Source organism: Tenrec ecaudatus, chromosome 7 (genome assembly GCF_050624435.1).
Source record: "Tenrec ecaudatus isolate mTenEca1 chromosome 7, mTenEca1.hap1, whole genome shotgun sequence".
NCBI classification, from domain to species: Eukaryota; Metazoa; Chordata; class Mammalia; order Afrosoricida; family Tenrecidae; genus Tenrec; species Tenrec ecaudatus.
Window position 1 is genome coordinate 151,611,256 of NC_134536.1, and position 16,612 is coordinate 151,627,867.

A 16,612-nucleotide genomic window follows, 5' to 3' on the forward strand; every position below is an offset into this window, starting at 1 on the left:
TTATCCTTTAGGAATGGTAGCAATTACGAAAGCCTCATACATTAAAAAGCCCGGCAGGAGAGGATAAGGAAAGAGTGTGGGAAGAACAAAATTTACCCTGATCTCACACCCTTTCTGCTGTATTAGAAATTCCCTCCACTCTGAAGCCTGGCATCACTATTAACAGGCTACTTGAACAAAATACCAACCATCATCCAACAACTGTGACTCAGAGCGACTCCTGGGTGTCAGAGTAGAACTCGACTCCACAGGGTTTTCAGAACCATGACTTTTCAGAAGTGGATCTTCAGGCCTTTCTTAAGAACTGAGATGTTTCTGGGCGGATCCACGCCTCTGACCTTTCAGGTAGTAGCTAAGAGCTTTCTCATTCGTGCCATACAAAGAGTCCTGTCTTCCTTGAGGTCTGGGATAACAGAAACATGGGTGAAGGGAGACATCAGAGATTGTACGATACGAAAACAATCATAATTGATCATTTATCAAAGGTTCACGAGGGTCGGAGGCAGGCACAGAGGGCAAAAAGAAGAGCTGATGCCAAGAGCTAAAGTAGAAAGAAAACGCTTGGAAAATAATGATGGCAACATATGTACAAATGTGCTTGACACAATTGATGTATGGATCATTATAAGAGGTGGAAGAGCCCCGATAAAATGATTTATATAGAAAAATTTTTTTACAATCCCTGAAGCCCACACAAGAAGTTCTACTCTGCTGTAGCGGGTGGCTATGAGTCGGCATCAACTCACTGGCAGGGAGTTTGATTTTTTGGGGGGAGGGGTCATCTGTGAGATGTTTGCAAGCCAGGGGTTAAGTGTAATAAGAGACAGGTTAAGGACAGGCCAGTGAAAACAAAAACCTACTTCGTAAAAACTTCTGTAGTTATTAACTCAACAAATCAATAAAAAATTATCAAGGCTTGACCTATATAAAGGATTTCATAAGTACCACCCACCCACTGCTGTTGAGTAGAATCTAACTCACAGCAACCCGATACAGGGTTTCCAAAGCTGCATCGTTATGGGAAGAGGTGGACTCATTTGTTTCCTTAGGAGCAGCTGGTGGGTTTGAACTGCCAACTTTGAGGTTAGCGGTCCAAAGTTTACCCAGAAGCACCACCAGGGTTTCCATTCATTAAGTACTACTGATACTAAAGCAATGTATGCTAACGATGGTTATCTTGGCTTCCTTAGAATAAACCTTAGTCGCCTCACCAAGAAATGTTCCCACCATCCTTCCCCCATAGCAGAGGCCCCAAACTCACTTCGTGCTTGGAGAAGAGCCTGACAGCCTCCAGCTGGTGGAATACAGGGTAATGCTGGGCATCGATCTGGTCGCGCCGGTAGACATCACCCACCACGAGAAAGGCATCCAGCCCCGAATGCATCAGGTCCCACTGGTGTGCCGACGTGTGTGCCCGCAGCATGTGCGTCTGGTTCAGGTAGTAGTTATCCCCCTTGTTTCTGCTGGGGTGGTCAGCCGCAATGAGCAGGCTGTCAAAGTTCTGCCAGGTTGTGACCACTGGAGAAAGGTTATCGTACACTGAGAACAGTGGGGTCCCAGAGCGGCCCACATACTGCCTGTAGAAGTGCTCCTTCACCCTCTCCTTGATCAACCATAGTGGGTGATACTGCTGGTTGTGGAGATTCCTGCCAACCTTGGAGAGGATCTTCCTGGTGAGGTTGCTGTGGTTGTCCTGTGGGTAGGATCGGCCTAGTAGCTCCATCATGCCATCTGCAGCTCCACAGGGCTGACGCTCTGAAGCATCAGGCCTCTTGCCCAAGGCCTGGTACTGATGGCCTCTGGAGAAACTGCTGACCGTCCGCACCAGGTATGCACGTGCACAGGCTACCCTCTGGAGACCTGAGCACACCATTGTGAACACTCCTCGTAGACCCTAGAAAAGACCACAAACAGACAGCACAAGCGTTACCTTGTGGGACTACGTAAACCTGCCCTGAATGCCTCCCACCTTCTTTCCATGGTCCTTTGCCACACAGAATAGTCTTCTTGTAGTAAATCCCCTTTGCCACTTTAAGCCATGTTCTGAAGTCCTCATATGAGAAAAACATTTAGATGTGACAGTTTCTTTTACTTTCTGAAAAGTAAACCAGGCTCAATGCCACTGAGTTGATTCTGACCCACAGCAACCAACAGAGGGTTTCCCTAGCTTTATATCTTTACAGGAGCCTCATCTTTCTCCTGAGGAACAGCTGGTGAGTTTGAACTGCCAGCCTTGAGATAAGCAACCCAATGACTAGTCCACAGTGCCACCAGTATTCCATTCCACAAATTAAAAGGGGCTTCAAAACGTTTGTAGAAAATTGTTATTACAAGATAATGGAATTTTCCCGGAAGCTATTTTTGAAGCCCTTTTGTACTCTACAACCCCCCAAAAATAAAAATATAAGAGGCAGCACCTAAATTAAAGTAGGACTTGAGAATGCCCGAGTGAATTTTTCATAAATTAAAGGAAGCATATGATCTCATATATGCCTCTGGAATCTAGTAGAAAAAATGAAATTGACCAAGCACACATCTGCCTTTCATCCTCATAATTGCAAAGTTCAACTTACCTTCTGTAAAACAAGACTTCTGGATTATTTTACTATATGATGACATAGCCAGTATTATTTTTCAATTTATTTCAATATTTTGAATGACATATGCATGTCTTTGGTGTCCATTTCTATTTAATAATTTTCAAAATAGACAATGCATAAAATGATAGACTGTATGTACCACACAAGTATTTAAATCATTGATACCATAAACCTTTTCCATTCTTATATCTAGTCACATCATTTATACCATGCCATTACAAGCAGCCTATCAATTATGCTTTTGTTTCTAAAAATAGTTTCATTGGCATATAATTCACATATCATGTATTTCTACAGTTCAGTCATATTAAAGAGTTGTATAATCATCACTATAATCCATTCTATACATTTTCTTCTTTCTCATACTATTTATTAACTCCCTATTTCCCCCAACTTCCTTTACCATACCACCAATATGCCATTAGTCCAGTTTCTGTCTCTATAGATTTATCTATCCTGAATTTATTTACTGGAAAATATACACACAAAAGAAGAAAAGAGCAATAATAAAAATTTTTAAAGGCCAACAACAATAACAAATACACCAGAGAAAGAACCGCAAATCGAGAAAAAAGCAAGAAATATTATAAACTAGAACAAATTCAAAATAAGTCCAAAGGGAGCTCAAATGACATTTTTACCTAACTACACCAGCTATACTCTAGTTTACAATACTGTGTCTGATAGCAAATCGATTCACATCCCTCAACTATGGTCAGAGGTATGTAGGGCCCCATATATGGACCTTTCTAATGGATTTGGACTCCCAGTGTCATCCATATCCTTCTGCAAACAGGGTGTTCAGAGGTTAAGCTCTGATGCCTTTCCCTCCTTCAGATCTGGATTGTATTCCTTATCATCCTTGGATCACACAGGTTGGTGTGCTTCTTCTGGGGAGAGTTAGTTGATGCCTCACTTACATGGCTCCTGTTTGAAAACAATCTTTTAAGAGCACAGACATTATTATTTTTTCATAGCTAAACACTATCTGCTTTCTTAACCATGCTTTGCTGTGGCACCTGTATCTTCAGTGATCTCTTTATAGGGTGAGCAACCAGCAGGGGCATGTCCTAAGAACTACTTGTTCGTAGATGGCGTAAGAATTAAGTGTGAACTCCAAATCCATTCACCTATCTATGATATATATATATATATATATAGTACACTTTAGAGGCTTCATTACCATTTGATGACAGAGAACATTATCAATCATTCTCCTGGGGCATAAAGTAATTCTATTGATAGTGTTATTAATTTATCCAATGTACAGAATTTAATACACTGTAGAGAAAAGGAAATAATACTAGTATGGATTAGATTCAAACCTCATTCCTTGAGTGATTTATCTGTACAAATTAAACACTTAAATGACTGAGTACTATTTACAACGATAACGAGGATTTGGGATTGGGTTTACTTTTATTTGTTTGCTCTTTTGTTTTGTAAAAACTAAAGTTTCCACCCAGAGTAATCCTCCAACTATTCAGTTAGGTGACATGCACTTAACCACTTACACAACCCAGGGACCCTGAGAACAGAGGGCTGACTCACATATTTTAAATTAATAAATGAAAAGACTAGGATGGAAGAAAAAAAATCATCAAACTTAACAGCTGAAGGTGGCATCAGATGTGACCTAGCAGAAGCCCGTCATCACAAAGGTGCGGTAATAGAGTCCCAAAGCAGAGCTAGAGGCACAGTGAAGAGCTCAGGAGCACACATATAGCAATCTCTCCATGAACCAAGAAGCCAGGTTTCAGTTCACTCCAGGAGCTCCCCAGTAAGCTCTATGATAGTGAGAACCTAAGTCCATACATAATTAACTACGAATTGAAATCACCCAAATCCATCTTCTGAAACAATCTTTTACCTAACAGGCAAATAAATTCATGATTATTATAATTTATTGCCCATGTACTCTTATATCTACTACTACATGTAATGATGCATAACTTGATAACCCTCCCCACCACCACCCAAAAAACAACAAACAAATCTCGTTGCCATCAATTCAATTCTAACTCATAGAGACCGTACATAGAGGTTTCGAGTCTGTAAATCTCAGGGATAAAGTGCTTGAACCACTGACCCTGTGGTTAGCAGTCTATTGCTTACCAGATAGTGTCAACAGGAAATCATATTGCCTCCAGTAACTACCAAACACATTAGTATGTACCTCAGAAATGTAACTGAAACTATCTATTCTCCGTGCTTCATTTTGTTATGTGAGGGTGCCTGCATAGAAGTCCGCATATCATCCTTTTCTGAGTCTAGTATAATGTGAGAAGTTTTCAAAGGTGTGTACACACGATGTCTCTGAATTTATTCATTTATGGTGCTATTTTGTCAGAGATGTTCTGAAAAGTGTTGCTGGCTGAGCTTGAACTGAAATATGTCTTCCATCTACAGTGCTCAGTGATTTGTCACTGCGGTGGATATGAATATGTATATGCAGTCTCTGGCATCTGAACACAAAATCCTATTCTGAGGCTACTCGCTCCCCAGTTCTACCAGACACAAAAAAGCATCTCTTCCTTTCAAAGAACAATTTTTTTATACCAAGTTCAGAATTGTTCTGGGAAAGATGTTTTAATGCACTTTTCAGGATTGGCTAGGTACCTCCTCAATTTCCAGCATCTGGATACTTTTAGATTCTCGCGGGACCATTTGTTCTTCTACTAGTCCACAGCCCCAGCTTGACAAAGAAAGGTTAGGGTTATCTTTGTTTTCAGATCTTTGATCTACCTGTTTGGGTCTGCACATGTTACCCAACCACTCAAGACAATTCCTTGCCCTTTCCACTATCTTCTCTTGCTGAGATTAATGATTAAGACTGCTGTCCTAATCCACTTGAGAATGGGCTTCAAAGAAACACTTCATCTGGGAGATATAGGAGATGCAGCAAGACAGCATTACCAGGGACAGCCATGCTTCCCCTGGCAAGTGGCCCTTCATAGCATACGGTCAACAGCCACATGAGGTGGGTTACTCTCACCACTTATAGACAAGGAAGTCTGGAAAAACTCAGTGGTTCTCAACCTTCCTCACGCCGCGATCCTTTAATACAGTTCCTTGTGTGTGGTGACCCTAAACCATAAAATTATTTTTGTTGCTACTTCATAACTGTAATTTTGCTATTGTTATGAATCATAATGTAAATATCTGATATGTAGGATGTATTTTCATTGTTAGAACTAGAACATAATTAAAGCACAGTGATTAATCACAAAAATAATATGTAATCATATATTGTGAAGTATTTGCTTCTAATGACAAATAAATGAAATTTTGTCTTGAAGCATGGAGTAGCATGAGTAACAGTCTTCACTCCGGGTACTCATATGTGGGCATATCTACATATGGGCGGACTTGCCTGGAGACGAACAGATGAATGGTGTCTTGGTTCCTAAGACCATGGAAATATGCGTTTTCCGATGATCTCTGGTGACCCCTGTGAAAGAGTTGTTCGGACCCCCAAGGGGTTGGGGCCCACAGGTTGAGAAACCACTGTTACAACCTGAATAAGCCTAAGACCAGCAATTGGAGCTCCTTAATAACACTTTCTCTGACAAAGTTCAGAACTCTATAAACAACAGAAGTAACTGGCGGTCAAGAGACTCAAGACTGTTAAATTCAAACTATCTCTTCAATCACCACCCTTATTGTTACTGTGGTTTCCCCTCAGAGATCCCACGTGCAGAGTAGACCTAGTCCATAGGGTTTGGTGGGATGTAATATTTTTAAGCGCTAATAACCTGTGAAGAAGCCCTAGTAGTACTGCAGGTTAATTATTGGGCTGCTGCTATAAGGTTAGCAGTTCAAACCCACCATTCACTGCATGGGACAAAGATGAGGCTGGTCTATAAAGAATGAGCCTCTGAAACTCTGTAGACTCCCTACGACTCTAAATCAATGTGATAGCAATTAGTTTTTCTGGAATATTCACAGATGCAGACTTCCAGGTCTTCCTCTAGTGGAGGCTGAATGGGTTCGAACAGACCTTTCAGTTAGCAGCAAAACATCTAACACTGCACTAGAGGGCTTCTTTCACCTCTGTATACATCTGAGTAACAGGTTGGATACACTGATACCTTTTAAGTATATAAATTAGTGAATAAACAAACTGAAATAAAACACTTAACAGAATACAGAAATGAAACCATTATTTAACTCGGGGCCCAATGGCCACATCTGCCTATGGTCTATTTTAGTAAACATACTGTTGTTGAGGCATTAACCCATTGGTTTACATAATCTTTGTAGTGATTTTTTCCTAAAAAGGTACAGCTGAGTAGCTACACAAAGGCCCTATGGCCAATGAATTTAAAATATTTACTATCTTGCCCTTTACAGAAAAGCTGTGCTAACCCCTGTGTTAGCTCAATTCGGTGAAAGGTCTTTCATACTCTTCAAAAATAGAGAGAATATTCCTAGATACAAATACATGTAGACAGCTGACTCACTCATCAAAAGTAACCAAAAGCACGCATGTAGGTACTGAATATGCTGACATGCCACCAAGCCAACTCTGACTCATAGCAACCCAATAGGACAGACTAGAACTTCCCCTTTGGGTTTCCGCGTGAAAATTGGGGTGCAAAAAGCCTAACATCTCCCTCAGAGTGGCTAGTGGGTGTGAGCTGCTGACTTTCTGGTTAGCACTCCAAAACATAACCCATTACCCTACCGGAGCTCTGAAATATGCTAATGTTGATCTAGAAAAGACTGCGCACAACCATGAGTAGACGCAATGTCGTGCCACCAGGGAAGAGGTCGGGATGTGCAGACATTGATGACTATTTGGTCATAAAATGGCCATTTGGGCCCTGGGCACACACAGTGGTTGTGTGCACGGTTGCTAACCACAAAGTTAGCATATCAAAACCACCAGCAGCAATGTCAGAGGAAAAATGGGTGGTCTGTTTCCATACAGATTACCACCATGTAATGCAGTTCTACTCTGACATCAGGGTCGCTGAGGGAGATATCACCTGAATAAGTAACCCAACAACATTCTTGGACAGTGTTTGACCATTTTGGCTTCATACTCCTTATCTATAAAATAGATAGCATAATAAAAAATAGATAGCATAATAATCATAGAAAAGATAAAGCTAGATCCCATTCATAAAACACTTAACTCATTACCTAGTATGTAAATGATGAGGTGAGTTGAAATGAGTTCAAAACCACCAGATATGTCTGGAGACCACGTAACAGAAAACAATGATGCCACTCACAGAGACTAGAAACACCAGGGGAACATTTTCACTTTTCCATATGAGTTTCCTGTGTGTGTCTGTGGCTAAAGGAAGAAAGGAAGAGGATGTAAAGGGGAAAACAATAAAATGGCCAAATGCCACAAACAGGTTAGGTAGGGTGCACAAGACAACTATCAACAGGGCAACTTCGAAGGCTGGATAAAGGCAGAAGTCAGATCATAACAGGGAAAGAAGTTAATGACACACGTGTAAGCAAATATAATACATATATTAACTTTTAAGATAGATGGAGTTCTCAATATACGACCCCAATCTCTCTAAGAAAACTTAAAGATTTGTTGAAGTATCAACAACATTCTGTACTTTCTCAACATCCCCCAAGTAAATGTGATTATTTTTTCAAAGTTGGATGCGATCGTTGAGAATGACGGGGTAAGTATATTAGCTATTAGACCAGGGGAGGGACCTATATATAAAATGAAGAAACATGCATTTGAGAGTTATTTGTTGAAAATAAAGCTTAAGAGAAATATCAGAAATTTGAAAAGAAAAAAAGAAGCTGATGTTAGAAATGCATAGGAGACACAGGATGATTGACGTGGTTTCTGAGCTTATGCATAAACCAGAAAATCAATCTATTAAATGGTGCTCTGTTATCAAGAAAACACCCAACAGCAAAGAGCAGTCACTAGAAGATGGTCACTAGATGATAGATACAAGGCATAGTTTGTTTGTTTTAATCTGACATAATTGGGAGTTGTGAAAAAGAAGTCCCCAACCAAGGACTATTGGGATCTGATGGCTGTCAGAGAAATATATTGTTCCAAACTCACCTTATTACTACATAATTTATCTTTCCTTCTGGTGCACCCTGATTTTCAGTCAATTTAGAGGATTACATGTTGGGCTGCTAAGACCGTGGTCAGCAATTCAAAACCACCAGCTGCTCCTTGGGAGAAAGAGGAGACTTTCTACCCCTATAAAAACCGCTTTATTTCTAGTCACTTGGAACTTCTAGGTCTTCCTATCAGGATACTAGGTTCATCTTTATATCAAACTAAGTCTCAGAAAGTCCATATTTCCTAGAAAAACAAGTTGTCAAGTTGGAACTGTCTTCCAGATCATATTAGTATAATTAACATTTAAAAAATAATCAAAGTGACATAAGTTCTTTACATCTTGTAAAATAAATTCACATGTATTTCCATAGCATGGCCTCAATTATTAATCCCGATCTGCATTTGAAAAACATGGATTCACAGTTGGCATCAGAGTTCCTGGAGAAAAAATGAGCAAAGATAGTCTCCAAATCCTTCCTCCTTATTAAAAAAATCACAGATTGCTTCTATTCTGCTCTAAGCTCCCAATATAGTTTTAGAAAGGTACAAAAGCAAAGATATAAATACGACTCCATAATCACGGGAAAAGATATTTTAATCCTATAAAATGAGGGTAAAAATGCAATTTAGGAATCATGTAAGAAATTCTATGTACCCCATGAAGTCTCTGGGTGGAACAAATGATGAAAACACTCAGTCACATCGGAGTTCAGGTCTACCCAGAAGTACCTCAGAAGAAAGGTTGGGTAATCTACTCTCTAGAAAATAAACTATAAAAACCCCATGGAACACAGTTCTTCTTTGATACATACAGGGTTACTGTGAATCATAGTCAATTACACAGCGAGAGTTTACATACTTCAAACTACTGCTTAATAAATATAGTAATCATGATAGTCAATAACACTGAAACACTTCAAGAACTTCCTCTGTTAGTCTGAGTACACTGGAGAAACAAATCAACAGAAACTCCCAAGTGAAAAAGAGAGCTTTATATAAAGGGTAAGTGCACATCAAAACTTATTGCATTCCCGTGCTGCTCAAGCCTACAAGTACATGAGCCTGTATATCCGACACCAATCTACAAAATCCTCCTCAATCTCATAAAACAGATGCAATGACTGCAAGAAGACACTGACTGCAAGAGGAAAGGTGAATCAGTGAGCATGTAAGTATTTCAGTACTGGCAGAGGTCTCCAAACGGCTGCTTCAGCACCCAGGACTGCATCGGGGTAGCTCCATGTGGCTTCTCCTCAGGGATGTCTTACAAGAAGTGAGCCTTGCCAGCTGAAGCAGGGAACTGGCTAAGGCAGCTGAACCCTGGTCTGACCATCAGAAAGCAGGAGACTCAAGAACTAGAAATGAGAGGCTCATTGAGCCATTTTATCTCTCTGCCCTTCAATTAACCATACATGAGTTTATTGGCCAGGTTAACACACTAAATTTTAACTACCTCACTTCCTTAGAATTAACAAGAGCATTTTGAGATCATTAGAATGGGTGAAGATATTTTTTAAAATGCTAGTCAGTTAAATTTACACTGGTTTTTTTTTGTTTGTTTGTTTCTTGCTCAATTTCTACATAAATGAACCAAGCACAATCACACCACTGACCCCAGAGTATTGCACCTAATCTTCTTATAAAAGGATACTGCTGCCCCTCCTCTCAGAAGAATTTACTTCAGAGGACAGCACTAAAGCTGAAGCTCAAGGAGAGGCAAATGTCGGATCAGAGCACAAGGGAGCAAATGAAGGGGGGAGGAAGAGAGAGTGGAACACATCCTGGCCCTCCAAGCCTTGAGGACAAGATTCCACTCAGAACAGCCAATCCCACAGAGACCACATAGCTGGCCCCACTAGGAGGCACAACATCCCTTACTGACCTATACCCCTACAGGGGACAACATTAGAGACACAGTGTCCTAATTGTGCCCAATCTGACCCCATCACACCCAGGTAAAACACTAAGGGCATGCAACAGAAGAGCAAGGGGAACAGAGCAACAAGTCCCCAGAGAACACCAAAAATAGATTTTGGGGCCAGAGGGTGGCACCCCATCAAACACCACCTGAAAACACTCCTAAAGGGCAACAAACAGTCCTTGAACTAACTACAGGCTTTTCTTTTTGTCATTGGTTTTGTTGTTGTTGTTTTGTTTTCTTTTGTTGCTTTGTTTTGCTCTGTCCTGCTTTTGTGCATGTTATTATCTCAGCAGGTCTGTCTAAATAAGATAGGAAGTGGTGTTAACAAACCAAGGGATAAGGGAACAACAGTGATCCAAAATTGGTGATGAGGAGTGTGTAGGAGGCCTGGTAGGGCTTGATCAAGGGTAATGTAACCGAGGGGAGTTACTGAAACACAAATGAAGGCTGAGCATGATAGTGGGACAAGAGGAAAGTAAAAGGAAATAGAAGAAAGAACTAGTAGTCAAAGGGCATGTACAGAGGTCTAAATACAGGAATGCGCATATGTAAATATATGTATACATGAGGATGGGGAAATGAATCTATACGCATGTGTTTTTAGGTTTAGTATTAAGGTAGCAGAAGGACATTGGGCCTCCCCTCAAGTACTCCCTCGATGCAAGACCACTTTATTCTAATAACTGCCCAGGAGAACACTCCTGCTGAAAAAGAGAAGGCTCCCCCCCAGAAGGAGGAAGCTGCGGGTCAGAAGGCCCAGCCTCCAAAGGCTCAGAAAACCCAGAAAGCTCCCACCCAAAAAACACCTACCCCTAAGGCAACTGGCAAGAAAGCATAACACGCCACTATACAAAGTAATGAAGTTTCTATTGGCCATGCTGGAAAAAAAAAAAACTACCAGTATGGGCCTTAGGGGGTGGAGCCCAAACAAATACTAGGAAGGTTGGAATAAAAGTCAGTTTCTTGGAAGTATTGCTGAGGATGAAGAGAAATGGGACCCTCACACAATGGTGGTGAAAAGATGAACTGGCACACCTACTTTGGAAAACACCATTTCCTAGAGCTATCACATGACTCAGCAATTTTACTCCTAGGTATACTCAGAAGAAAAGAAACATGAACAGTGCCAGACATATAAAAAGCATTCAAAAAATAGCTATAATGGCTACAAGGAATTCAGGTGGTACAGAAAAAGTTCAAGCTTTGGGCAGTTGTATTTTGTCCTACAAGGTGACTATGACTTGAAAGTCAATCGATGGCAATGAATGTTGCTGTTACATTAATTAAATGGGAGTAGTGAATTTCATTAATTCTGAGTTTTTAAAAGGGCAGAATAGACAGAGAAAGACACCATATGACAAAAGGCTCAAAAGATTCGGCAATATTTACACAACCACTGAAGGTTGGACTTACGACAAAACTTTCAATAACGCTGTTAGTCTGGGTAGACTTGAGAAACAAATTCATAGTCACTCATTTGTATATAAGAAAGAGCTTTTTGCACCTCACTAGGTGCCAAAGGGACCAGTATAAGGCATCATCCAAAAAAATACCATAGTGAATGAGGGGGGAAGTGCAGAGTGGAGACCCAAAGCCCATTTGTCGGCCACCGAAGATCCCCTCACAGAGGGGTTTAGGGAAGGAGATGAGTCAGTCAGGGTGCGATGTAGTACCAATGAAGAACACAGCTTTCCCCAAGATCCTGGATGCTTCCTCCCCTCAACTCCCATGATCCGAATTCTACCTTGCAAGTCTGGATAGAGCAGAGGTTTTACACTGGTGCAGATAGGAGCTGGAGGCACAGGGAAGCCAGGGTGGATGATACCTACAGGACCAGGGGTGTGAGGGGCGATACTGGGAGAGTAGAGGGTGAGTGGGTTGGAAAGGGGGAACCAATTACAAGGATCTACATGTGACCTCCTCCTTGGGAGACAGACAACACAGAAGGGGGGGTGAAGGGAGACTCCGGATAGAGCAAGATATGAGAAAATAATAATCTATAAATTATCAAGGGTTCATGAGGGAGGGGGGCACGGGGAGGGAGGGGAAAAAAAGGAGGCCCTGATGCAAAGTGCTTAAGTGGAGAGCAAATACTTTGAAAATGATAAGGGCAAAGAATGTACAGATGCGCTTTATACAATTGAGGTGTGTATACGTATGGATTGTGATGAGTTGTATGAGCCCCTAATAAAATGCTTAAAAAAAAGGAAAAGAAATCATAGACTAAAAAAAAAAAGAAAGAAAGGAAGAGCTTTATATACAGGAGCAATTAAACATTGAGAAAAATGCCCATGCTTATCCAAATCAAGTCCATAAGTCCAATATTAGCCCATATGTCTGACACCAATCTATAAAGTCCTCTTCAGACTCATGCAACACATGAAATCACACTGAATGCAGGAAGATCACAGGCCAGTGGGTGGCAAGTCCAGTGGATCCAGTGGCGTTGTAAGCATCTCAACACTGGCAGGTGTCTCCACATGGTTCCTCCAATTCCCAGGGAAAAGAGTACATCAGCATAGTGTCCTGTGTCTTATCAGTAGAGCATCTCTCAGGGAGTGAGCAGAGAGAAAGTGTCTCCCATCTCCAAAGAGGAAATACAGCAATTACCAGAATCCTCAGGGGAAGGCCATGTCCACACAGAGGCCTCATTGGCTATACAATAATCGATAGGCTAGACTCCACCCCTTCACTCGTAATCCTCTCAAATTGACAATAGATTATCTAACTACCACAAACGCTCGTCCACAAAAGCGGAACCATATCTGCTAAACTAAGACATACAAAAAAGCGAATAAAGCATGAATATAAATACATACATGGCCGTCCCAGATCTTCATTCATTGGGCACCTTCAAAGCAGGAGGTGTCAGCCAAAGTCCAAAGACATCCAACTCCTTCACCCTTGGATACCATTCATTGACTTCTAATCAAACTAAGTCGATTCAACATTAAGTCCAAAGGGGTATTTCAGTTCCTTATCTGCTACAGCTGAGTTGAAAGTCAAGTACACTTAGTGGGGTTTCCAAATATGAGTCTTTTATTTATTGTGGCCTATGAAGGATGTTGTGCACTTTGAAAGGACAGAGTCTAAAGTCCTGGATGTCTATAGCACTTGGCCTGGGGAACAAAAGGCAGGATAAAAGTAGGTCAAAAGTGCCCTATAAGGAACATATTACAAGGCATAGTCTCTTCTTGGGGTCTCCATAAGTAATACTAAGCACTTTCCACAATAGGAGGTTGCCCTACCATGTTTACCCACCAACAGAAGTGAAATTGCCTTTTTCTGAAACAGACATGTTTCCCCACCCCTACCTTTGGAGTGGAATTTCGAGCAAGGGTCACTGAGCCAGCCCCCTTGTAGCAGTGTTTGTTGACTTGAGGAGATCGTAGAATAATGTTATATGGCAGGAACGGAGTGATCTTCTCCCTTTCCCCCCAGGATGAGAAACTGACCTCCGCAGAGGCGAGGCCCTCTGTTGAAGCAGAGAGTCACGTGTACATGAGGGGGTGATCATAAGCATTCGACAGGCCTACCACTTCGTAACGTGAGTAACGTGAATGATTTAGATTACATGGTGTGAGAACTGATTCCTTGCTTTCATCTTTGTGCTTATCCTTACAGTAGGGGTCTTATACAATACTTGGCCTTTTGTGAATGACTAGCTTCACTCAGCAGACGTTTCCAGGTCCATCCATGTCACGAAGTGTTTCCTGGTGTCATCGCTGCTTTTTAGGGATGCAGAGAATTCCGCTGTGTGTATGTGCCCAAGTGTCTTTAGTCAGTTGGGCACTTGAGCTATGGATGACTGTAAAGCTCAAAATCCACATGCAGCTTTCCCCAAGTGGATTAAACCCTTGGCAGCACTCCCGACATGGATTAATCCCCTCCGACCGCTGATCAGGGATATGGATCCCCTGGCTACCAACCAGAGTGCCCCAGAAATCGGACTAATGGAGATGCAGTTAGATCCAAATTTAAAATTATTCTTCCTTTTATCCCATTTTAAATTTGTTCTAGTTTTTATTATTTTCTGCTTTCTTATCAATTGAGGTTTTGCTCTATTTTGTTAGGTTTTGCTGTTTTTATTTTTGTTTTGTTTTTGCTGGTTTCTCTTGGTATGAAATCCATGATAGGTAAATCTATAGCAACAGTAACTGAACTATTATTTTCTTGTGATCATGGCAGAGGAGGTTTGGGGAAGCTAATAATAGGTAAAAGAAAGAAGAAATCACTTTAAATTTGATTGTAGTGATGATTGCACACTATTAAAACATAAGCTATGTGAATTATATGTCAATAAAACTGTTCACATTTTTTAAAGGTAAAAAAATAAATATATACCTATAAATGGGAAAGAAAGAAAACAAGCTCACTCATATGCAAATTCTCTGTGACCAGAGAGAACCTTGCCAACGACACCAGTGGGTGCACTAACTCAGAGCGAGTCCGATGCGTGCCTAACAGGAAAAATGCTTACTATCAACGCTTGGCCCCAAAATGTGTGCTACGGAAGCTCCACCCAGCAGAGGTTCTCTCCAGGTTTCTTGGTGGGTATGTCCTCGTATTTATCCACATGAAAGGGAATTCAGCCATTAACATTCTTATCACATTTATGTACCAACCCCTAAAACTAGTGATGAAGAAAGTGCAGAATTTCACCAGTCTGTAACTGATCAAACACTTAATCAAGATGCATTCATAAGTACTGGCAATTGGAAGGCAAGAGGCAGAAACAAAGAAGAAGGAGTAATTGGAAAATAGGGCCTTGGTGATGAAAGCAAAGCTGGTGATCACGTGACGAAATGTTGAAAGACCCACAACTTCTTAATCACAAATGTGGTGACATCTGGAAAGGTTCTCTCTGGTCACTCGGGATTTTTCTTTTTTACAGTTTTATTGGGACATAATCCACACAGCATGCACTTCAATAGTCCATCATATCAAGAAGAATTGTACAATCATCACCACAATTAATTTTACACTCTGAACTTTTTCATGAAAGCAGTTTCACTCGAACCTCGTTTTCGGTGGCTGTGAAATTTTGTTTCCTGCTTGGTAACGCTGCAGAAACTGTTCTGATGATGAACACAGGTTATAAGGACAGTGCTATGGGTAAAACTCAACTGGACAGCTGCTTTTCTTGTTTTAAAAAAAGGTGAAATATAAATTAATGAAAAGCCTCTTTCTGGACATCCATCAACTTTCCAAACTAATGAAAATGTTGATTCGTAGTGGATTTGGAGTTCATTCCACCAGGTCAGAATGTTAATGAAGATTTCTATTTGGAGGTTCTGAAAAGATAGTGTAACTGGCAGTGTGTGACAAAACAGACCTGACTTGTGGCCAACTGGTGACTGGTTTTGCCACCATGACAATGCACCTTTTCACACAAACATCTCAGTGCTCCAGTTTTGGGCAAAAGAAACAATCAAAAACAGTATGCCTCTTTTGTCCCATGCACCTAATTCATCTGACCTTGCTCGGTGTGACTTCTTTTTGTTTTTGAGAATGAAGAGAAACATGAAAGGACATTGATTTGATAACTCAGAGTGAAGAAAAAAAACGAGGGAGGTGCTGTCTGTCAGCCATCCCAAAAGATGAGTTTGAAAAATGTTTCTAAGAATGGAATCACAGATTTGACAAAAGTATAATGGAGAGGACTTTGAAGGTGATAAGTTTGTTTTTCAAAAAAAATGTATTTACATAGCTTTGGGAAAAAATGTTCCATTTTGGCATATGTGTATGTTCCTTCTGACTGGTAGGAATATTAAAAAATGTCTGGCACAGACAGACAGTGTCCTATGCTACTAGTGAGAGTGCTTTCTAGAAAGGAATTCAGCACTGTCAATACACTGGAAACTGTTCATGCTCTTTATTAGACTAATTAGTCTTACAAGAGTTTACCACAAAGGAATAAAACAAAATGAAGACAAAAGAGCGAACCCAAAGAGCTTTCTAAAACAAACAAAAAACACACAAAAGAACGTTCATTATATTACTTATAATAGAAAAAATTTACAAAGATAA

General features: G+C 40.7%; 1 protein-coding gene across 3 annotated transcripts in view; it reads right to left on the bottom strand.

Moving 5' to 3' along the window:
• Positions 1 to 16,612, bottom strand: part of FARS2 (phenylalanyl-tRNA synthetase 2, mitochondrial) — a 605,344-nt gene that overhangs the window by 492,884 nt on the left and 95,848 nt on the right. For all 3 annotated transcript variants that reach the window (XM_075554131.1, XM_075554130.1, XM_075554129.1), the window contains one exon: positions 1,262 to 1,894. In XM_075554131.1, coding sequence (XP_075410246.1) covers positions 1,262 to 1,873 — 612 coding nt within the window. In that variant the 5' untranslated portion in view covers positions 1,874 to 1,894. The remainder of the gene's footprint in view (positions 1 to 1,261; positions 1,895 to 16,612) is intronic.